Source organism: Pseudochaenichthys georgianus, unplaced genomic scaffold, assembly GCF_902827115.2.
Source record: "Pseudochaenichthys georgianus unplaced genomic scaffold, fPseGeo1.2 scaffold_1286_arrow_ctg1, whole genome shotgun sequence".
NCBI lineage: Eukaryota > Metazoa > Chordata > Actinopteri > Perciformes > Channichthyidae > Pseudochaenichthys > Pseudochaenichthys georgianus.
The window spans coordinates 13,756-38,900 of NW_027262190.1; the positions used below are offsets into that span (position 1 = coordinate 13,756).

Sequence of the window (25,145 nt, forward strand, 5' to 3'; positions counted from 1 at the left end):
CATCCTAAATCTCGAAATGTCCCGTCTGTTTCTGGTGACTTTATTTACGGCTAAAAAGCCCAAGATTATAGAATTAAACGAATAAATAAAAACAAGGATAATTGTGTGTTATTTAGAAAATAATAACAAATTAGAAGGAAGAGATTTTAAAAAATACAGATTTCAGTATTTTGAATCTCTAAACCCCATTTATTTTCCTCAAAGACGAGAAAAAAAGTCCGACATTATACGATTTAAAATAAAAACAAATAAATAAAAGATAAAACAGTGGCATGTAATTTACGTTAGAATAAATAGAATGGTTTTGAATAATAGATGAGAGTAAATCTACTTCACTTTACAGCCCCGCCCACTTTTGGGGAAACCAGCGCTGTCATTTGAACGGCGATCAAGCCTGAAGTCACAGAGCTCTTCTGTTACTGTCCTTTCTTCTTAGAGGAAGTACAGAAACACGTAACTCTGGATTTGTTTTAATGTTTGAGGTGCAATAAACGACACAGCAGCTTCTTGGCATGATCAAACTATTATGTTCTGCCTCGCTCATGAGAGTAACAGCTGGCGAAATTACAGCCTCGCCTACTGATTTTAATTTAACCATATATCGAGCCCGATTGTCGATTTCAAAGGTGTGCTCTAAAATGATATTTATAAATGACTATTATCATCATTATAAGCAAGACAATAAATGGCAAAGATATGTAGAAAATAAACGTATTTCAGATACGTTCATAACAAACGTAACGTGGGAGTAAATACGTTTCTAGCTAAACGTAATTGAGAATGCAGTTTAGTTCTGTGGGAACGTAATTTTTAGGAGACAGGGTTGCGCACTCAGGCTGTTTCTGTGCGCTGCAGTGCGCTCGTGAAATGTCTGCTCTCAGATTTATTCTGTGTGCGCTCGAAATTGTTGTGCAACAATCCTGTCAAAATCCCTCAACCAATAGGAGGCCAGGAGTCCTTGCGGGTGCGTTCGCTTTACTTATTACAGCGTTACTATATTAGACAGACAGCATTGTCGTCGTTTTGGTGCTTTTTTTTCTGGAGATAGACACTGCTCAATCCACTCCTCCTTAGTGAGGCCACCCCGGAGGTCGAAGTTAACTTTACATGTTTCCATCTTAAGCTTTGTTAGTTAGTTTCGTGACGGACGTAATGTAACAGTTGTAACGGTTCTCAGACGCGGAGGGATACTGACTTGTGAAAAGTGACTACAATTATTCCCGGGATATACGCTCATTATATCACGGCTAAGAAACATCAGATTGCTTGATTTGACTTGTCCGTTTTATAAACATATACTAACTGTGTATCCCCCAAAACAAGTTGTACAGTGAAGTACATGTTATGTTTATAAAGCCGTGGAGGGCGGGAGTTTATAAACCTAAGAGTAACATGGGGACCTCCATTTTGTCCCCATGAGGGAGGCGAGTCCCACACGTGACTGTGTAAACAGATGTAGGTCCCCACAAGGATAGCAATGCTAGGACACACACACACACACACACACTGTACGGCCATGTGTGTGTTTTAACAGGCTGCAAACAGGTGAAAACAGTTCAAATCAAGCTGAACCTGTTTGATTCACAGATACTGGGATACTTGCAGTTGGATTCTTTTTTAAACAGTCGTGCAAATTCAATGCAAAAAGTGAAGTATATTAATCGACAAAAAGCCCATTTGCACAGCTTGAAGCCTTTTTTAAGGAAATGCAAGAAGATATTCATATGGAATATAATGTGTCTACACTTTGTTCAGTACTAATCTATCAAATGCATGATATACATGGTGTGAAGAGGCCACATTTAAAACAATTGAAGGAATTCAAAGCATCTTTTTTAGTTGATTTTTAGCAAAGTTGTTGTTGTTTTTATTTGTTTTCTACTAAATAATTGAAGTTCAGAAGCAAATCCAAGTGGGTATTGTCTGGATTTGTCCACATTAATTAATAGTGTGTGTCTAATTGGATGTGTGTAATAATCTCATACACTGATTTACGCTTTTTCAAAGAACATCTCGTCTGCAATGCTCCTTTAAAAGTTGCTCATCAAGTATCAAGTGAAGAGAGATCTAAAACCTAAGATACTCTAATCACCGCAGAGCCTCCCCTCGTGCACCTCGGACCCTCTGTTACTCAGTTGTGTGACGAGAGTGAGAGGTGTCCCACTGTCTGACAGATGGACCGCATGATGAACTATAGATGCGCTGTCTGTCGTTCCTGCAGAATCAAATATCTACTAAAAGATTGCTTTGAATTATTTTTTTAAATATTCATGGTACCCTCGGGATGACTTTTTAATCGCTCTGCTGAACCCTTAAACCTCCCCTTGAAACCAGAAAGAGGCTTTTAGATTTATTATTTTAATATGTAAAACATTATAACGTCTCAAACATTTCTGGATTTTATGATTAACTGTGTATTATATTACTTTAATTACTTTGTTCACTTGTTCCTTAGTCTATAAAATGCTTCCTGTCGTGTCGTAAGAATTGGAAAAATTCATTTCTGAAAACGAAAATCTAATCCTGTCCAAGTTTGTCGAAAGGTGCTGCGTCAACCACACACACACACACACACACACACACACACACACACACACACACACACACACACACACACACACACACACACACACACACACACACACAGTTTGCTGAGTGAGGCAGGCTGCATGTTAACGAGGCGTGAGGTTTGTTTAGGTAATAGCTTTATTGATTGGTGATCGATTCCATTAAAGTAAAACGCTCTGGACAAATAAAGGAGAAGTGAGGACATTACTTTATACTTCGTTCTGCTGTCCAATCAGGTGAGAGGGTTATTATAACAGCTGATCGTGCAGCGTCAAACTGTGAGCATGAGAATATTGAACTTGTCAAAAGGCCTGACACTGAGGGACCCTTGACTTAGTAAACAAACTGTTGTTGTTTACAGTCAGAGAGAATCGCCCTCGCACGGAAGCTGAATGAGCGCAGACTGCAAATCATGCATTATGCAAACATCAACCTGCACACACACACACACACACACACACACACACACACACACACACACACACACACACACACACACACACAATTATTGCTGTAATTCACACCCACTTACGAACATTTTAGCAACATCATTTCCTCTTTCTGCTCAGGTGTCTCTTCACACATCTGTACTTAACACACACGTATCACCGTTAATGTGTTACATCGTTTAACACCGTGTGTGTGTGTGTGTGTGTGTGTGTGTGTGTGTGTGTCTGCCTTCACACAGGAGCTGTAAATACTGCTCACACTCTCTCTGTGTCTCTCTCCCTCAGCAGGGGTGATACTTTTATTATAACTTATAGACCTTTTTTTACTGAAATACCCACAGGGAGTAAAAAGTCCGGAAGTAACGAGTTTAATAAACGGCAAAACAACAAACTCCTGCTTTGAGTAGCCAACATTCCTTATCGTGGATAAATAGGGCCCCTTTGATCGGGAAGTAGGGTGAGTAGAGATAACTGAGACAGCGTTTTATATGATATGTTTATCTGCTAGTATTGGTGCAGGAAATGCATTTTAATTATTTCTTCATACGGTTGATTTATTGTTGGTTGCTAGGGGCAACATAACAACGTTGCTGCCATTTTAGCATATTTGTTGTGTTTTTTTTTTTGTGTTGAAATAAGGATGGAAGTGTCAGCGTTTGGCAGGATGGGTTAAACATGAAATGGCAGTAGATTTAGAATTCAGAAAGCGAGCCTTTTAATTACGAAAAAGCCACAAGGAGAAAATAAATGTCAAAATAAAACGGGAAACTAAACACAAAAACGAAAATCACGACAGAAATGTCATTAATTCTACGATTGATGTCACGATTACGAGATAGTCAGAAAGAAGAATGAGCTTCAACACGATAACCGCCAGAGGTCGCCATATACCTAAAACCGCCAACGGGTCAAATGTACCCGCTATTGATTTGCAAGGTACGATGTTCTTTTATTTATCATGTAGAACAGTGAGCTTTGATCGCACAGGGAGGAAACTTATACCAACAGAATCTGTGGACTCTCAGCTTTTCATATGATATAGTTTGTGCAGATAGCATGAAGTATAAAATATCGCTACAAGTGCTGATTTAAACGCTTGGTGTTAGACTTGTGTTTTGTTTAGGTACACATCTCTCTCTCTCTCTCTCTCTCTCTCTCTCTCTCTCTCTCTCTATCTATCTATCTATCTATCTATATATATATATATTAGAGCCGGGACTCGATTAAAAAAATTAATCTAATTAATTAGAGGCTTTGTAATTAATTGATCGAAATTCATCGCATTTTTAATCAAATATACATATTTGACCTGAGAACAGTGAGAAGCCATTTTCACATGGACTTTACTCCAAGTGGTCTACAGTCGAGTGCAGTCCAGAGAGCCAGGGAGCTGGTTATTCTCTCAGACGTGGACTTACTTATCCTGGCCCTGAAACCAGTCCTCTGGTTGAGTGTGGGTTGGGTCAGGGTGTGGTTCCTTGCACTCGGAGTCGGGCTAACGTCCACGCTAGCTGCTACATGCTTTGCATTTAGATGATACTTTAGGCTTGATGTGCTGCGGTGTTATGCAAATTCCTTTCTGCATAATTTGCACACAACCGTGCTCTTATCGACGCTTCCATCCGTCCGTTTGTTAAAACAAAATGTCCCATCCACGGGGCCGACCAAAGCGGTCTCATCAGCTTGTTCGTTCATGTTTGACTATTGTTCACCGTGGTTTGTTGTTGTTTGAAGTCCCATGCTGAAGTCATGAACGTTAGTTGGTGCTCCAGTATAATCGGTACGCCTGAAACTCATCCAGTGAGAAACGTTCCGCTGTGCAAAAATAAGTGCGATTAAAGTGCGATTAAAATGCGTTAATTTTTTTAACGCGTTCATTTTTGTGTAATTAATTAATCTTAATTAACGCGTTAAAGTCCCGGCCCTAATATATATATATCTATCTCTCTCTCAATCTCTCTATCTATAAGGAACCGCAGTAGACAAAAGGCGTTGCTATAGCAACACGTCATGTTTACGCTGCATTTTCTATTCGGTAAATATTACCCGCTGGCGGACATAGGTATAAATGGAAAAAAAATTTGGGCCATTTTTTCAATCTGACTTCATATTTACCATTTTTAACAACAGAGGGTGCTACATAACACACTTTCAGGAAAAGTCACGGACTGGGACACTTGAATATTTTATTGAAAAAAAGTTACAGACAGTCAAAAAACAGCTGCGGGTAAAATTGACCCGTTGGCGGTTCTAGTGTTAAAGTCTCAAGGTGATTTCCAATGACAATAAAAGCAAAAACAACAACAGTTTAATTCATAACAACAACGGTCGATTACATGTAAAATGCCAGAAGGGGTGGAAGCATGAAAAGGTTTTCAGAAAGCAGCAAAAAACATAAATCTGTGTATTTATACGAGTAAAACATAAACATGTGGTAAAAACAACACATTTTAAGGAGAACTTCATGAGCTATTTGATTGCTCATGAAGTCTGCACACACTTTCTCACGCTGTGCGGTGAGGAGGAGGAAGATATGAGAGGAAGAGCAGGAGTTACTGAGAGAGAGGGTGGAGACATTTCTTTATTCCTCCTCCTCTTGTTTTCTGTTTCTGTGTGCGTCCATTTTTTATCTCGTTTCGTAACTGCGACACAATCTCACGCTCGAGTGCTTCATTCATAGTCTCTCTCATTCAACACACACTCATTGCACCTGCACACACACAGGGAGCACGCCATCGCTCTCACACACACACACACACACACACACACACACACACACACACACACACACACACACACACACCACCACTCTCACACACACCATCACTCTCACACACACCATCACTCTCACACACACCATCACTCACACACACACACACACACACGCCATCACTCTCACACACACCATCACTCTCACACACACACACACACACACACACACACACACACACACACACACACACACACACACACACACACACACACACACACACACACACTCTGTATACTGATTGATACAGTGATCATTCACACCCACATTCATTACTGCAACACACACACACTCTATAAATATTTCATGCAGCACACATTTTTTTTTCTCTCTCTCCCTCTCTCTCCCTCTATCTCTCCCCCCCTCTCTCTCTCTCTCTCCCCCCCTCTCTCTCTCTCTCTCTCTCTCTCTGTGTGTTTCTTGTGATGAAGTGTCTGCCAATTGTTTCTTCAACAAAAATGCAATAAGCTGCGCTGTAACTGTGACTGTCACAATACACAAGACAGATAGAGACTGAGGAGGGGAGTAAAGAAAGGAGAGGGGGGAGGAACAGGGAGAGAGAAGGGTCATATCAATGATTGGTGGAGTTGAGGTTTATTATCTGTTAAAGGGAAATTGTCTTCTCATATATAATAACAAATACACAGTCAGTTTACTGTAAAAGTTGGTCGGTCGGTCGGTCGGTTGGTTATTTAGATGTTTTTTTGGTTCGTTGGTTGGATGGTTTGTCGGCTGGTTGGGTGGTCGGTCGGTCGGTCGGTCGGTCGGTCGGTCGGTCGGTCGGTTGGTTGGTTGGTCGGTCGGTCGGTTGGTTGGTTGGTCGGTCGGTCGGTCGGTTGGTTGGTTGGTTGGGTGGTTGGTCGGTCGGTCGGTCGGTCGGTTGGTCGGTCGGTCGGTTGGTCGGTCGGTTGGTCGGTCGGTTGGTCGGTCGGTTGGTTGGTTATTTAGATGTTTTTTTGGTTCGTTGGTTGGATGGTTTGTCGGCTGGTTGGGTGGTTGGTTGGTCGGTCGGTCGGTCGGTTGGTTGGTTGGTCGGTTGGTTGGTTGGTCGGTCGGTCGGTCGGTCGGTCGGTCGGTTGGTTGGTTGGTTGGTTGGTTGGTCGGTCGGTCGGTCGGTCGGTCGGTCGGTCGGTTGGTTGGTCGGTCGGTTGGTTATTTAGTTGTTTTTTTGGTTGGTTGGTTGAATGGTTTGTCGGCTGGTTGGTTGATTGACTGGTTGGTTGTTGGATTTCTTTGGTTGGTTAGTTGTTTGTTTGCTTAGTTAGTCTGTTATTTGGTCACTTAGTTAGTCCTTTAGTTAGTTAGTTATTTTTGTAAATTGTAAATATAAATCTTGTATTATTTCCCCTAAATATAGGCAACTGCGCTTTGTTCATAATTCAGTATGACTATAGTTTATGGCCAGAACAATGGACAGTATCAACAGTAAATGCTTTCATTTTGAAGTTGAAGTAATTTGTGTATGGCTTTGTCGCTTGCTTAAGTGATGTTTATTGGATGCTAGGGGCAGAAGTCATATTTCTTTACCTTTCTTTTGGTTTATCCTAACAACATTGGCAGGTGTAATGTTCACTTTAGTTTGGACTAGAATATTGGAGGAAACTCATCCACTGTTAAGGCTTAGTGACTGCCATGTTCTCCTACTTAACGTTATCTTAAATCTTCTGTAGTTTCTCTCTGTGTTTCTGCCTCTGCAGTATTTTAGTTTCCATCTGGATTCACATTTCGTGCCAGCGAGTCCCACGTCGTTTCACTTCCATCAATGTCACGACTGATTTGTAATCTATTATCGCTCCCAGCTGCCTGCCGCTCCTGTCAGGAGGAGTTTGAGTAAAAAAACAAGCGATAAATGGTTTAGTTTTACAACGGCACGACACGTCTCATATCTTTTACATCAGCCTGCCTGCCACTGAAGGCTTTTAGACTCAACTTTATTTATTTCCTCACACACATTTACAAGCAGCGCTCAACGATTTAGGAAGTCGTAAGCAATCTGTAACATACGATGCTGCATTTGCTTTTATTTACTGACATTAAATATGAGAAAACATGAGCCTCAGAGTTTGTTCTGCTGCAGATTTACAGACTTGATGAACTCCTATCTTACAGGGAAAGACAAATAACGGCAGTCACATATAAATAAATGATCGTCTGCAGATTTTTTAATGCCTACCATCAGTTAAATGTGTTGGAGGACACTCTGAGGATCTTGATCTGACAATCCCTGCAGAGGAATACCCGTTTATTCATAAAATATGCAGCACTTTGTAAATTAAAGTAATTTTTATGTGTCACTTTTAGTGTGTTTTGCTTTATAATGAATGCCAGCCTCTTTATTTTACACACACACACACACACACACACACACACACACACACACACACACACACACACACACACACACACACACACACACACACATACATACCATGTATACATCACTTCAGGGGACATTACATTGACTTACATGCATTTCCTGGAGACTTATCCTAACCTTAACCATAACCAACACATGCCTAACCCTAATCCTAAACCTAACCAAGTCTTCACCCTAACATTAATGATCCCCCTTATGGGGACCTCCAATTTGTCCCCATAAGGGAGGCGAGTCCCCACACGTGACTCTGTAGACAGATTTAGGTCCCCACAAGTATAGTAATGCCAGGCCACACACACACACACACACATTATAATCCTGCATACTTCATCTTGTTCTTCATTTTAACGGCTAAATGTTTGCGTTCTTTAACTTTCTGACGTTTCACACAAATCGCAAATCCCCATAGGATTGAATGGGATATTGACGTGAACAAAACTCAAAATCATCCGACTTTGAGGTCATACTGATTCGCCAAACTTTAACGGAAAGTGAATATTAAAAGTTTAACCAGCTCTCCAGACTCTCAACTTTATTGGACTTAAAGGGTTTTTTGATAGATGGAACGGTTTCCCTACAATCACCGTTTAAGTTGTGTGACATTTTCAGATTGTATAATGGTGTGTGTATGTGACGGAATGTTCAGAGTGATGACATCATCACTTTGAGCGTAGAGGGCCTTTAAAATCTCCTTGAAAAAAGATATTAAAACTGCTCTAAATCCCATAATATTCAGTCTTTTCACATAATTGTTGTTGATTTTAGCAGCAAATGTAGTCAGCGTTGTCTCGATGCTTTCATTATATTACAAGGACGTTGAAATCTTGCCCGAAAGTGCCCTTGAGTGAGAAAAACTCCAGCTGTCTCGGCCATAGACGACCATGTTAAAATGTCACAATGGTAACCTTGTTCCTACATTTTCATGGAGGAACGTTTTCTTTTTTAGTTCTCCTTGGATGAATCCTTCAAAATAAAAGCCTTCTTCTGTGTCCTCAGGTTGTTCGAGACGCTGCAGTCGTTGTTCTGGTCGATATTCGGGCTTCTGAATCTGTACGTGACCAACGTGAAGGCGAGGCACGAGTTCACGGAGTTTGTCGGGGCGACGATGTTCGGGACGTACAACGTGATCTCTCTGGTGGTTCTGCTCAACATGCTGATCGCCATGATGAACAACTCCTACCAGCTCATCGCCGTGAGTTACAACGATGCAAAGAGAGTGGAACAATTATATAAACTATACTGAAACATTGGCAGGTGGCAGGTGTTGCCGTTTCACATCATTACAATTAAACGTGTTAGACTAAAATAGACTTAAAGCGCAGGTTAAAGACACTTTTTGGGGATATTTTATTGTATCTTTATAGTGCACATTCTGACTGTTCTATAATACTTTGCTTAACCTTTGTTGGATATTTGTATATTATTTTATTGCACATACATATTTTGAATCCATTTAATTTATTTCTTGCACATGATTTCAGGTTTATTTTTTCATTCTAAAAAACAGCAACGAAACCACATTTCTCCAGGATAAATTAAAGGTCACCTATCATGCTATTTTTAGGCAACAGCATAGCTCTCGGATATATAAAATTATATAAAAAAAACATGTCTATTAAGTGTTTTGCTCAAAATACCAAACAGATCACCCATTCTAGCCATGCCTCATATCCCTCTATTTTACTTCCTGTTTCAAAAGTGCTGATTTGGGGATAAAGCTTTAAAAAATAAATAAAAAGCAGGGGTCTGAGCTCATGCGGGACCCGGCAGCTACTGTCTAAACTAGATGCTGCTGTGATGAAACGCCATATCATGGATTATCAAGGATTCTCTCTGAAACAGTCTGGAGCTCAAAGGCTTTCTCTCTTGCCGGTTATTCCACAAGGTGAGTTCCTTTCTACTTCCTGCTTCTTCACACACATGCTCTCCAGCACAGGTTAGCTCTGAGTGTTAGCGATGCTAATGTAAACACCGACCATATTACGTCCAAAACAGTCGGGCATTGTTTCTGATAGCAACGTTTCGTGCATTTTGCATGATAGGTCCCCTTTAAGGCCCCCTTTAAGACTTTAAAAACGAAACCCATTTTCTCCAGGATAAATACTATTCTGTCTCTGATCTGATCTTCTAGTCCCCTCAAGGTCTTGTAGTGCTTTAATTACTAAATAACCAACATAACAACATCAATAAAGCCTCACAAACCCCTTCTCTCTCTCTCTCTCTGTCTCTCTCTCTCTCTCTCTCTCTCTCTCTCTCTCTCTCTCTCTCTCTCTCTCTCCTGCAGGATCACGCCGACATCGAGTGGAAGTTTGCTCGCACCAAACTGTGGATGAGTTACTTTGACGAGGGCGGCACGCTGCCCCCCCCCTTCAACATCATCCCCTCCCCCAAATCCATCCTCTTCCTGCTGCTGTGGCTCCACAACAAGCTGTGCAGGGGGGGCGGCCCCGCAGGCGAGCACTCGCACAAGTGTGAGAACCTGCGGGAGTTCACGGTAAGAGAACAAACAATGTTTTCTTCGTATGTCTATATATAATACTTCTATTCTTATTTGTATATTTATTTTTCCTTTGTATTGCACATTCCTATCTTAAACTCATATGTTTATATTCATATGTGTGAGGAAGCTTTGCAAGGCCTCTCTTAGCATATCTCCTAGTAGTATTCCCAGTTACATTTATACACGCCTCAGAGAAACGATATTTTAATCATGCGTTCCTGAAAAAACGCGACTGTAATATTAGATTTGGATTCGTTGTGACCGACTGCAGCTCTGGACTCTCGCTCCACTTCAGAATAAAACTCCCCGAGTCGCGAACCCGAAGGAGAAACATTTATTTATTCATGTGCAGACTAATACTCTGCCATCTGCCGTCACTGAAGCGTCACGCAAACAAGCTGCGATCCTCCAAAACAACAACAACAACAACCCATATGCTAAAACTCATGTTAACAAGTCGCCGAGGACTCTGTGCACGAGGCTGAGGGTTCAGAGAGGAACGAGTTCACAAACGTGACGGCTCTGCAGGGAAAACGTGCTTTAGATCTCTCGTTTGATGATAACGTGCCACAGGAAACATGAGAAGCGAAATATGTCTGTCACTGGTTTTCTTTACATATAACTCAGAGTCCTCCGTTTTATTCAGCTATAAGTACAAGCATTAAAAACTGCTCTTTCTAATGAGGGATGTAACGATACCAAAAACTCACGGTACGATAATATCGCGTTAACAAGTCCACGGTACGGTATTTATCGCCATATTGAATTTTTTTTTTTTTTTAAATGTTTTTACTTTGAAAATGTTTCTTTATTACATAATAAATCTGATTTGTACAGCATGTTAGTAGGATGGCAGTATTTTAAAGTGTCAAAAACAAAGTGACAGTAACAGACTGGAACAAGAAAACCAGTGTTTTTGTACCTATAGTACTACCAAGCAAAGTAGGCATTTTCTTTGTGCCACTGCATCTCACAAATAAACAAGGACATTTAACAATCAGACCCTGCAATAAAATAAATCAAGTAACTCAACTCAAACTCACTAAGTCACTCACTCAGCATCATCAGACAGGTTTTTAGGAATATGAGAATGTCCACATTTCCAGGTATTTATAAGCTGGGATGTTTGGGCGTTTACAATATCCCCTGCTCTGGAAAGAACTCTCTCGCTCGGTGCTGATGTTGCCGGGACAGCAGAGGTCGCGTTAACCGAATATTTTATTTAACAATGACGGAACAATGTGAAAGCAGTCTGTCATTTTGACGGATTAGAACAAACTCGGAACAGCGCCAACGTTTCCCCGCAGCGAGGCTCTGGTGTTATGCTGTGGTATGCATGCCCTCCAAAAGGAAACGATGTAGTTTCCAAACCGTACTTTGCCGTACAGATCAACACATGTCTGGGAGGTTTTGTTTAATGCCGTGCGCGGACATTTTACGATCCTGTCTGTCAAAATGACGGACAGCGAAAAGGTCTAACGCCACCTCAGTGGGACGGAGAGGTATGCTTTGGCCATGGGTGACAGCAGTGGGTCAAACTGTGCATTGTCTCTTCACCACTTCAAGAACAATACCGTTGTTGGCAAGAAGGTGAGGCTTATTGACAGAGATATAGATATACTGTTGGTACTTGTCAAAGTCTCTAGGTGTGTAAATGTAGCCCTGTACATACGCTGTCCTTTTGTGTTCTGTTTGTGTTGCTACCATGTTGGACAGGTCTCTCTTGAAAAAGAGATCAATGTTCTCAATGAGACCATCTGGTTAAATAAAGGTTTAAAACAAATAATTACATTTTTATTTTTTTAAATCGCCGTAGATTTTGTCAGTCTTTGGACGTTTATTTATCGCGATATTCTGTATATCGTTACATCCCTATTTCTAATATGTGTTCTCTGTTTTATTAAAAGAAAGACAACTTCTGACTTAACGGCTCATAATAGGACCAATAAATAATGGAATATAATAAAATATAAACGCGGCTTTATATCTCTCCGTTTGAAAAGTGCCTCAGAAGACATGAGGAGCTCAGTTAATATTACAGCTTTAGAATACTGAGCAAAATATGTCCCAAACTGTCACTGCTTTCCTCACCACTTTAATTACACACTACTCTGTTGTAGTAAAACATATATAACTTTTGACGTTACATATGAATTGGGCTCATGCTGATACTAAACAGCTCTTATTAAGAGATGACCAATACATAATGGTTTGGAATACAATGCATATTTTTTGAGTATCAACATTTCCTTTGTTTAGTCAAAGTGCTGTAGTATAAGCAATGGATTTAGCTTTCTCAATTTAAGAAACACGAATCGAAAACAACGAATGGGACTAGCTTTTAAAGAGGACTTATAATGCGAGTGTTGCGTACTGAATACAAGTTTGAAAAGTAACTCAAGTTTGAAAAGAAAAGAAGTGGAACATTCAGAGTGAGGAGAGAAGTGATAAATAAATATATTTGAAGAGAAACACAGTCAGACATCAGCTGTGCGTCTGCGAGCAAACACATCCAACAGTCAGTCATCTGGAGACACACACACACACCCACACCACACACACACACACACACACACACACACACACACACACACACACACACACACACACACACACACACGCACTGAGTACAGCTGGCATGTTCACCTCAGCTGGAGTCGGCTGAGTTATATAAGTATATAAACCAGCCCACACGAGTTCACACAGAGATCTGATCAAGGGAGAGAGAGTGTGTGTGTGTGTGTGTGTGTGTGTGTGTGTGTGTGTGTGTGTGTGTGTGTGTGTGTGTGTGTGTGTGTGTGTGTGTGTGTGTGTGTGTGTGTGTGTGTGTGTGTGTGTGTGTGTGTGTGTGTGTGTGTGTGTGTGTGTGTGTGTGTGTGTGTGTGTGTGTGTGTGTGTGTGTGTGTGTGTGTGGAATGCAGGTTTTTAGCAGAGTTAGGTACTTTTTGTTTATTTGTGCAAAACATCTATTCGTGACTTTCTGCATATTATAATCGATCGGGCAAATCGATCGACCGCTGCACCTCCTCTTGTTTACGTTTGATGATATTTTGTTTTCCAGTGACTTGTATCGACTGTTATGGATTAAACCATTCTTGAAGATAGAAGAAAAAGATGGGAAGACTTAATATAATTAATGTTTAAAGCCTTCAGCATCTTATACTTTTCTAATGAAACGGGCTGTATTGTTGAGGAAACAAAGCGGAAGGTAAAATATTGCCTTAAACTGTAATAAAATATGCATTAAAAGAACTTCAAAAGGAAGGGAAAAGTGTCCAATCGGCTGTCCGTCATTTAGGAGAACCCCATAAACAACCGGAGGAACATCCTGCAGGAAAAGCAGCTTTTTGCAACCCATAGATAAATGCTTGAATCACGTGTTTCAGAAGACGATACTTCTTGAATGCACATTTATCCCACTTTCTGTTTCTCTCGTTTTGACTGTTTTCTGTCTCGTTCGTTTTGCTTTAAGTTACCAAGAGCTGCGTGCTAAACCTGTTTACTCTGCAGAGCACCCTTAAAAAGAAAGACTGTAAAGAAAGTCAAATGATGTTTTATTACATTTTAAAAGTGACTTTTTGCTTTAATAATTCCTCATTTAAATGCACATTTATCACGTTGTCTGTTCCTCTTATTTGAACGCTTTTAAGTCGTCCTTTGTTCAGCGTTGAGTCACAAAACATAAATAACGTTATTTCTGCAGTTTCCGAGCGTGCTTTCTCTCTCTGAAGAATCGGAATGCTCTCAGTACTTGTTGTAATTGCCTCTAAAAGTTAATGAGGTGAGAAGAGGCTTTAAAAAGAGATCCTCTCCTCTCGGGCACTGCAGGGGGTCTCTCCAAAAGAAAAGTCTACACCCATTTTTTATTGGAGCAAAAAAATTATGAACAGCCTTCATTAATCAGCAGCTCTCCAAAATGAAGGAAGTTAAAGTCATTCTGCGAGCCGGAGGCAATTTATACTTTGTTCTAGTTTCTGATCATTATTCTTCTAAAGAGGACTTTGCTATATTAGAAAGATACATGGGGATTTCATAATGAAAGTACGGAGCCCCTAAAGGGTCGCGGAAAAAGTTTCTTGTGCGCACGATATACTTTCTCGAGAAAGTTACCGGTGAGCCAAGGAGGAAGTGGAGCGCACAGGAGACCACCGTTTCATTGCAGACTGTTGTGTTGATGTGGGGACATGACAGTGCTGAAAAGGATGTTACATTGTTGTTGCAGTTGTACATAGCCTATCTGAAATGTAATTTAGGTTAACTTCCTGTTTTATTTAGATGCTTTTATTTTGAAGGCGAGTTTATGCTGTTGACAGGAAGTTGTTATTTATTTGAGATATATTTCAAACTCTGACTTCAGTTTAGGGACATGTCGGCCAGAGCTATTTGTTTGAGCACCGGATTGACAAAACAGGAGAGTCTGTGAACCTTGATCTTGGAATTCACTCTCACAGTATCGGCGCGCAGAGAGCTGTGTCTGTTACGCGCCGCGTTCACTGTGTTTACCTTCATTAGAACAGCTGAATGGAGATCGAGGCTGCTACGTTTTAACCACACACACACACACACACACACACACATCGAACTGCCGTCGTAATGTCCGGTCACCAGGGCGCATGATGTGTACATAACCCAATTTGTGTTCTGAGAAGCTGAAAAGGATGTTACATTGTTGTTGTTACTTTCGTTGCAGTTGTACATAGCCGATGTCTGAAATGTAATTTAGGTTAACTTCCTGTTTTATTTAGATGCTTTTATTTTGAAGGCGAGTTTATGCTGTTGACAGGAAGTTGTTGTTGCTATGGAAACAACGTGACGGAGAAAAGTAGCGGAGATTAACGGAGAAAAGTAATATCTACATATAAAGACGGAGAAAGTAAAGGATAGTGTTTATGGTTAAGTGTTCGCTCCCCCCGAAGAGGCTCTTACGTTGATATTGGAGATTTCAATAAATTCATATCATCAGACACGTCTTCGTCCAATGCTACATGATGTGTGTGTGTGTGTGTGTGTGTGTGTGTGTGTGTGTGTGTGTGTGTGTGTGTGTGTGTGTGTGTGTGTGTGTGTGTGTGTGTGTGTGTGTGTGTGTGTGTGTGTGTGTGTGTGTGTGTGTGTGTGTGTGTGTGTGTGTCCGACACCGAAAATTGGTTTCAAAGTACCATGAACAGTAATTTACACACATTGTTTTCCCAAGTGAAAGAAGTTTGTTTAATCTTAATCTCGATGTAGTGCTAAGTGCTGTCGGAGTGCACCGGAACGAACGCCACTATCATAATATACTCTGAAAACAAATGCACACACACACACACACACACACACACACACACACACACACACACACACACACACACACAACACACACACACACACACACACACACACACACACACACACACACACACACACACACACACATGCCCTGGTGACCGGACATCTTCTTCATAAAACTAATAATATGGCGTAATAATCGGGCAGTTCGATGTGTCGAACCATGAGAAAGTCTATCGTGCGACCTTTTGGGGCTTCGTATGAAAGTGTGTGTGATTGGAGAAATGTGTCTAACATGATGATCTGTTTTTGTGTTTACAGGAACGCCACGCTGACAGTCTGATTCAGAACCAGCATTACCAGGTCAGTGTGTGTGTGTGTGTGTGTGTGTGTGTGTGTGTGTGTGTGTGTGTGTGTGTGTGTGTGTGTGTGTGTGTGTGTGTGTGTGTGTGTGTGTGTGTGTGTGTGTGTGTGTGTGTGTGTGTGTGTGTGTGTGTGTGTGTGTGTGTGTGTGTGTGTGTGTGTGTGTGTGTGTGTGTGTGTGTGTGTGTGTGTGTGTATGATAGGTGGTGACCCTTAACCTTGATGACAGTTATCTTTCCATGCGATAATACTTCTGTGTCAGCATCCCTGGATTAATTTCCTCAGTTTCAAATTAAAACTAATAACAAAAACAAGAAATGTCGTTATTTTGTTCATTTCAAAACCTTACCTTATCCAACTTGAAGAGGTATTGAGACAAAAGAAAGAAAAGTTGTTATTATTTGATATATGAGTAACATGAGAAATTGATGCCTCTCTTATTTGGTTCAAATGTAGCTATAAACAGGAGACTCTTAACTTAGCTTAGCATAATGAATGGAAACAGGTGGGAACTGCTAGCGTAGCATATCTAAAGGAAACACACTCCTTAGTTTTAGCACAAACAAAGGTCACCGATAAACACAGTGTTAAAAAGGGTATATAAGGGGAAATGGACTACATCAGAATGCGTTTTTTATGTGGTTGTTTCATCTTTTCTTTGGGGCTATATTTGTATTTCTTTACGGCGGTTAAACTTCTCGCAGCTGATATTTAGAAATGTTCCGTGTCTTCAGATGAAATTGAAAGTGAGCAGTGTGTTTAAAACTCTTAAGTGAGACACTTGATTGTTCTTGGCCGTGAAGTTATTCTGATCAGATTTTGGGGGATTTGTGTTGCGAATAAATGGATATCTTGTGTTCTGACACCTCACGTTGGCAGTGTGTGTGTATGTGTGTGTACAGCAGTGTGTGTGCATCAGTGCGTGTGTGTGTGTGTGTGTGTGTGTGTGTGTGTGTGTGTGTGTGTGTGTGTGTGTGTGTGTGTGTGTGTGTGTGTGTGCATCAGTGTGTGTGTGTGTGTGTGTGTGTGCAGCGCCAGTATTTTGTGTTTGGCAGTGCCGAACGCTGCTTTGATTCCCGTCCATGTTCTGAAGGCTTGCTGCAGGAACGTGCCCTTCACTTTAACTTTGAGTGTGTGGTGTGTTCCTGGCAGAGGAGGAGAGTGACAGGTGTTACTGTGGGAGGAAGCAGTGTGTGTGTGTGTGTGTGTGTGTGTGTGTGTGTGTGTGTGTGTGTGTGTGTGTGTGTGTGTGTGTGTGTGTGTGTGTGTGTGTGTGTGTGTGTGTGTGTGTGTGTGTGTGTGTGTGTGTGTGTGTGTATTACCGCCCACTGAGCACCAAATGCTGGATAAATCTCTCTTTGCTCTTTAAATCAAGCCGGGTCATCTGTCTCTTTGGCTGATTACTTAATGAGATAAATAACATTTTAATTCAACGGTTGGGTTTTAATATTCTGTGTTTTGTGGCCAAATTAGCAAGTTCAACACGTAGGATAAGAGTTTTAAACATTACCATTTTATATATATTTATAAATATATATGAATTATATGAATTAAATAATGGCCATTGCATGTATGTATACATAATATGTGTATCTGTAAAGCGCTTTGAGCACTGAAAAAGCGCTATAATAAATGTAAGGAATTATTATTATTATTATAATGAAGTTCAAAGACAGTGAAGTAACCATGACAATTGTCTCCAACAGGAAGTGATCCGCAGCCTGGTGAAGAGGTACGTGGCGGCCATGATACGCAGCGCCAAGACGGACGAGGGACTGACGGAGGAAAACTTTAAGGTGGAGTATTTTTAGCTAATAGTTATTAGTTTTACGCTTTTTGTAACAACAATCAAAAAAAGCAATTTTCCTCCAATTTCCTTAAAGGGACACGCTTTAATATTCAAACAGCTCTTTATTCTTCTCATACTGCCTGAGCTGCAGCACCTCTTTTCACCCTCCGTCTGAAACCAGAGCCCAGTCTGCTCTGATTGGTCAAACCCTTAGAGATGTCCCGCCCCTTAGCCTATCACGTACATCGTGTTGGAGCGCGAGTGTTACACATTGATGTCACTTTGTTCTGGAAGTAAACAACGGAGTCCAACGAGCATATTAAGGTCCCTTTAAATGTTGGTAGAAACATTTAAGGTGCAGCTGTTGTCAGGGAGACGCTAACAAGGGATCCAAATAAGTGGATAAGAAAAGAAATCGGCAACAAAAAGGCTGAAACACAAACACACATTTAAACTGTTTACAAAATGATATAATATTGAATTGGAAACATATTAAGAAATATTATGTATTTCATATCGCTCAGCCGTATCTATATCTGATCTGGCATTTAAATGTATTTACATAATATTTACAATTTCTTTATCCTCTTCATTTCACCTATGATTTTAAACTTCTAACAGCATCGTTAGAAGTTAGCATCGTGTTTACATTCACACCAAAAGGCAGAGCGGCACATTAAGATATTAAAACAATTATTTCACCTCCTGCCCAAAATCCACAGCTCCTCCGAATACCGAAAAGTCTGTTTCCCATGATGCATCTGGAGCGCTTTGAAGTGGAAAATTCCTTTGGGCTTTAAAAAACGCAAAACCAACATCAGGTGCACATCGGGCTGAATCACACACACACACACACACACACACACACACACACACACGTACGTAGAAAAAAGAACAGATTGTTCATGTGTTCAAAATGTGCGTCTAACATCAGCTGCATGAATTAAGGGAATACATTCTGCAGCATTTTGATCCCAGATGGCGAGTAAAAAATATATGAAGTGATCACATCCTAAAAACTAAAAACATCAAAGTTTACTGGTGCATGGTATTTGGTTTATAACTTGTGACTAGTGTCTCTACTTTAAAGAGTCCTCTCCTGCTGATGTTCAGGTGTATATCAGTATGTAGTGTCTCTACTTTAAAGAGTCCTCTCCTGCTGATGTTCAGGTGTATATCAGTATGTAGTGTCTCTACTTTAAAGAGTCCTCTCCTGCTGATGTGCAGGTGTATATCAGTATGTAGTGTCTCTACTTTAAAGAGTCCTCTCCTGCTGATGTTCATGTGTATATCAGTATGTAGTGTCTCTACTTTAAAGAGTCCTCTCCTGCTGATGTTCAGGTGTATATCAGTATGTAGTGTCTCTACATTAAAGAGTCCTCTCCTGCTGATGTTCAGGTGTATATCAGTATGTAGTGTCTCTACTTTAAAGAGTCCTCTCCTGCTGATGTGCAGGTGTATATCAGTATGTAGTGTCTCTACTTTAAAGAGTCCTCTCCTGCTGATGTTCAGGTGTATATCAGTATGTAGTGTCTCTACTTTAAAGAGTCCTCTCCTGCTGATGTTCAGGTGTATATCAGTATGTAGTGTCTCTACTTTAAAGAGCCCTCTCCTGCTGATGTTCAGGTGTATATCAGTATGTAGTGTCTCTACTTTAAAGAGTCCTCTCCTGCTGATGTTCAGGTGTATATCAGTGTGTAGTGTCTCTACTTTAAAGAGTCCTCTCCTGCTGATGTTCAGGTGTATATCAGTATGTAGTGTCTCTACTCTAAAGAGTCCTCTCCTGCTGATGTTCAGGTGTATATCAGTGTGTAGTGTCTCTACTTTAAAGAGTCCTCTCCTGCTGATGTTCAGGTGTATATCAGTATGTAGTGTCTCTACTTTAAAGAGTCCTCTCCTGCTGATGTTCAGGTGTATATCAGTATGTAGTGTCTCTACTTTAAAGAGTCCTCTCCTGCTGATGTTCAGGTGTATATCAGTATGTAGTGTCTTCATGCTTTAATGTTCAAAAAGCTCTTTATTGTTATCATACTGTCTGTGCTGCAGCACCTCTGTTCACCCTCTGTCTGAAACCAGAGCCCAGTATGCTCTGATTGGTTAGCCGGCCAGCTCTGTTGTGATGGGTCAACCGCTTAGAGATGTCCCGCCCCTTATCACGTACAATGTGTTTTTTAAATCATTAGTTAAATCTCTCCTTTAAATAAAATAGGCCTTTTATTTGATGGTGGAGTATTTCCCTCCTCTCTCTTCAGTCTCTACTTCCTCCATTTGTCCTCCCTCCTCCTCGTCTCCTTGACCTTTACCTTCCTCTCCTCAGCACCTCCTCCTGAGTCCTTAACTCCTCTTCACCTTCTGCCTCTTATTATTGATGTCTCACCTTCCCTCTTTCCTCACCCTCCTCACTTCCTCTCTGTTATTTCATTTCAGTTTTTTCGCCTGAATGTAAGAATACTTATTGTCTCTCTCTCTCTCTCTCTCTCTCTCTCTCTCTCTCTCTCTCTCTCTCTCTCTCTCCCTCTCTCCAGGAGTTGAAGCAGGACATCTCCAGTTTCCGATACGAAGTCCTGGATCTCCTCGGTAACCGTCGTCCTCCCCGGCGACAGTACTCCTCGTCCAGCGAGACGACGAGAGACGACGGCGCCGCGGCGTCAGAAGACGACAGCGAATCAGGCGACGGCTGCTCGAGCCAGAGGTCAAAGGGCGTGACCTTCATGACGCCAATGGAGGACGAGGAGGACGAGAAGAGGACGTCGCCAACGATCGGCGTGTCCGAGTTGGTGCGCTCGATCTCGGGCATGACGAGGATAGAAGGAGTGGGCGATGGCGAGGAGGAAGAGGAGGAAGTGGAGGAAGAAGAGGAAGAGGACGGGAAACCAAAGAGCAATGGGCTAAAAACGGCCGTCGTCCCTCATTCCTCCTCCTCCCCTTCGTCTTTCTCCTCAACTTTCTCCTCGTCGTTCTCCCGCACGAGGAGTCGCCTGCAGCGCCTGGCTCCCGGGTCGAAAACGGACTCCTTCAAACGCCTGTCCTTCCTGTTTTCCCGCTCAAAACGCCGAGCCCCGCCCACGCCGTTGCAGTCCTCCTCGTCGTCCTACACCATCTCAGACGGGTTCCTGCGCCCCCTGCGGAGCCACGACTTCGACCTGGACGACGTGTCGAGGAGCGAGACGCGTCTGCACGAACTGGGACGCCGTCGACGGTCGGGCGACCTCATCATCGGCGACCCGGCGTTCTCCCCGCGGAGGACGAACGGGGGGCGGGACTCCCTCCTCTTGCCCCTCCCCCCTCCGTGCCCCTGCCAATCACTGCACTGCGCTTCCAACATGTCAGAATCCAGCTCCCGCCTCCTGGACTCCAGCGAGGACGTTTTCCAGGGCGAAGGAGGAGCAGGTGGAGGTGTGGAGGAAGGAGGAGGTGGGGGTGGGGTCGGGGTGATGATGGTGATGGGCGGGTGGGTTGGACCGTGCGGTGATGATGTCATCGGGGACAGCTGTGATGTCATAGAGGAATCTGTCACCACGCAGCTATAGAAGGGACGGACAAAACTGTTGTTTTTCCTTTTGTTTTTGTTTTGTTTTTAAAAATGGCGTTCGGAGGGACGGAGAGAGACAGAGAGAGAGGAGGCGGCGGAATGTTCTAGAACTCGAAGGGATGCGGGGTTCCGGAACCCTTCTGTGCGCGCTGGGGATTCTAGAATGCAACGATTCCAGAGATCAAAGGACGTTTTTGATAATTATTTTGGCGAGGAAAGATGGCATTCACTCTACGGAAGGTTCTAGAACTCTACGGAATGTTCTAGAACTCACTCTACGGAAGGTTCTAGAACTCTACGGAATGTTCTAGAACTCACTCTACGGAAGGTTCTAGAACTCTACGGAATGTTCTAGAACTCACTCTACGGAAAGTTCTAGAACTCTACGGAATGTTCTAGAACTCACTCTACGGAAGGTTCTAGAATTCTACGGAATGTTCTAGAACTGAGGCGTGAATAAACGGGTTCCGGAACCCCTCCGCGTGCGCTGAGGATTCTAGAATGCAACGATTCCGAAGAAAATAACAAAGGGATGTTTCTTTCGATGGTGGTGGGTTTTTTGAGGGGGAAAGGCAAATGGTGGATGTTCATAAAGACAGTTTGACACATCATTATCCACAATGTTCATTATAAAAAGAACATTATAGAGAGGAAACAAGCTAGCAGGCACTATGCTCAGAGAGATAGCGGCTAACCACAATAAAGCAATATACCGTGCACGATTTGAGTTTGGGTGCAGTCATAGTGTTGAAAACAGAGTTAGTTTCATATGTTTACATCCCCTGCTGGCTTGCACCGCGACAGCTGTCTGTGACGTTACAAAATCAGCAGTAAACAAGGTTGAAACTATTTGAACTTTATTTTTTCTATTTGAGCGGTGCAAGACGCAGAGGGTAGCACTTCTGCTCTCTAAATAAAAACGCAGCGGCATCGTAGAGACGTTTCACTATCATGTGAATGCAGCTTTAGCTAGCAGGTGCCATAGCGAGAGAGATAACAAGCTAACCGCTACTTAGTGAGCTAACTAGCTAGAGAGTTCAGGAGTTACCAAAGTAAACCGCTCGTCGGCTATCTAACTTGCTCGTGAGGTATTTCAAAAGAGATTCATGACATCCATTAACTGTAAAAACATTAAGTATACATTTAATTTAGCTTCGATGTTGCATTCAGTCTCGTTTCCTTAGCCTTTCTCATGTTCTACCCTTTACCTGGAGTAAGGCTAACAATATAGCATTTTTACAACATAATTATTGTGGCTACAAAGATGTGCAGTAACTATATTATCACAGTATCTAAAAACAAAAAATAATGCTATCAGTCAATTTCATATTTTACTTGATTTAAATGTGCTTTTTATCCGTTTCGCTAATTAATTTTTGCTTTGTGCTTCAGAGAAACAGAGCGGTTTATTGGCGATGGATTATGTAATGTGTATTCTTACAATGATATCAACATTGTATTTTTTAAATAATATATAATATCATATATAAGATACCATCACAGAAATAGATTTTCTCATCTCCTTTTTATTCACAATATGACGCCAAACTTGTCTTTATCAACCTCGGCCATTTCCCACGCTGACCACGACAGAAGAAGAAAGGAGGATATTTAAATCGAGGGTTCAACTTTTTTCCTCTTTCCTCCAAACACGCATGATTACCACGGATTTACAAGTAGCCAAAGTGACTTTTCTGTTTGGTTTTTCAACACTTGATTTCCTCTTTCCCTTTAACCAAACTCCAAATCTGCAGCGGGATTAAACCGTCCACTGGAACCCACTTTACCTTCGGATGGAAAGGGATGAAAATGCAACTTAAAATCAGCAAAATGGAACGGGACAAATGGAATAAAACCTTTGATGGATTTATCCGAAATCTCTGGGAATTATCGAGCGTCGCTGTGGATAGCCTGCACCCTCTCTCTCTGCTTCAACAAGGGCCAAGGAACTTTCTTTTATCCTAATAACAGTTATACTAGTAATAATAATAATAACAATAAGAGACTTTAATAATAGTAACGAGGACTATTCTGGTTTCTTACGACTGTCTTTGCTTCTCTTTGAGTTGCCTACGTTTACCCTGGCTTCTCGTTCAGCTCTTCCTTAATAAGTACACTTTAACCTGATGAATACAAATATTTATTGTGAGGAGGAGGAGGGGTGATGATGTGTGAATGGGTGGAAATAAAAAGGGGGAGGAAATAACGGGAAAGAGACGCCTTTCTATCTGGGAAATCTATTTTAAAAAGGGAAATTGCACCAGAATTTCATCATGATTTTTTTTTTTTAAACAGTTGGCATGAGCAGAGGCTGTTGAATTTGTACTCTGCTTTATATAAAAACTGTCAGAGGAGAAAGTAGAGAAATTATGCATGTTTGATCAAAAATAACCACAGTTACCTGCAACACACACACACACACACACACACACACACACACACACACACACACACACACACACACACACACACACACACACACACACACACACACACACACACAGATGAAATACCAGATATTCGATGAGCAGCTCCTGGCCAAATGATTTGCCCTTTTTGAAATGTCTGCACACACACTACTCACACACACACACACACACACACACACACACACACACACACACACACACACACACACACAACACACACACACACACACACACACACACACACACACACACACACACACTCACACCTCGGGCCGACGCTGCGACCACCAGCCGTTTTTTGCCCCGCCGGCGACAGAAAGCATCATCGTGTTAACCACGGTGTAACCATGGATACCCCATAACCCCCCGCTCAGCAGCCTGTAATCATAATGTCACGTCCTGAGTGTTCGCTGATGACATCTGCCTCTTTTGGGTTTATAAAACGACACAGAGACACGCGTCTAACTTTAACTGTCCTTATACTAGAAAAGGAAAATTGCCGCATTTAAAAAGTATGTTTTTGCCACAAGAGAAGCTTTTTAGAGCCGGTTTTACAGATGACACAAAATGATAGTTGATAATGTTGAGGACATTGTGATTGTCCTAATGTTTATCTACTTTTAAAGCAGCACTCATCTAAGTGCTCCAGTCTCATAGTTGTTTTGCTTCGTCAAAGAAATTGACTTTATTTGGTGGGAAACGGTTAAATGTTTTGATAAAAAAGACAGGGCTCCAGATGAGGCTTCACATGCATGATTTCATCCTGCTATGAAACATTTAATGAGGAAATGTCTGTTTTGAAAACGCAGTTAATTATTTGAGGACATTAGAGGGAAAGAAAAACACCCTTACCAAAACTGAAAGTGCTGTAAAACCTCTTAATTTCCCCTTTATTTATATTTTCAAGCACCTTTTTTTGTTGACGAAAACACTACTAAATTAAACCTTAGTGCACCAAAACATTAGTCAAATTAAAAACAGTTCTCAGTTCTCTTTTCTCGGCACGTGTGGTCTCCTCTCCAGCAGACATGGAGACGGCAGAGAGACGGGAGAGCGGGACAAACAGGAGGAGAAGAAGAAGAAATAAGAAAATAAAAGCCACT

General features: G+C 41.6%; 1 protein-coding gene across 1 annotated transcript in view; it reads left to right on the forward strand.

The window, feature by feature from the left end:
* LOC117440870 (short transient receptor potential channel 5-like) overlaps positions 1–21,611 on the forward strand; it is a 35,360-nt gene extending 13,749 nt beyond the window's left edge. The window contains exons 5-9 of the mRNA XM_034077092.1: positions 9,161–9,356; positions 10,449–10,658; positions 16,251–16,292; positions 17,999–18,088; positions 20,607–21,611. Coding sequence (XP_033932983.1) covers positions 9,161–9,356; positions 10,449–10,658; positions 16,251–16,292; positions 17,999–18,088; positions 20,607–21,611 — 1,543 coding nt within the window. The remainder of the gene's footprint in view (positions 1–9,160; positions 9,357–10,448; positions 10,659–16,250; positions 16,293–17,998; positions 18,089–20,606) is intronic.
* Positions 21,612–25,145: the final 3,534 nt, after the last annotated feature.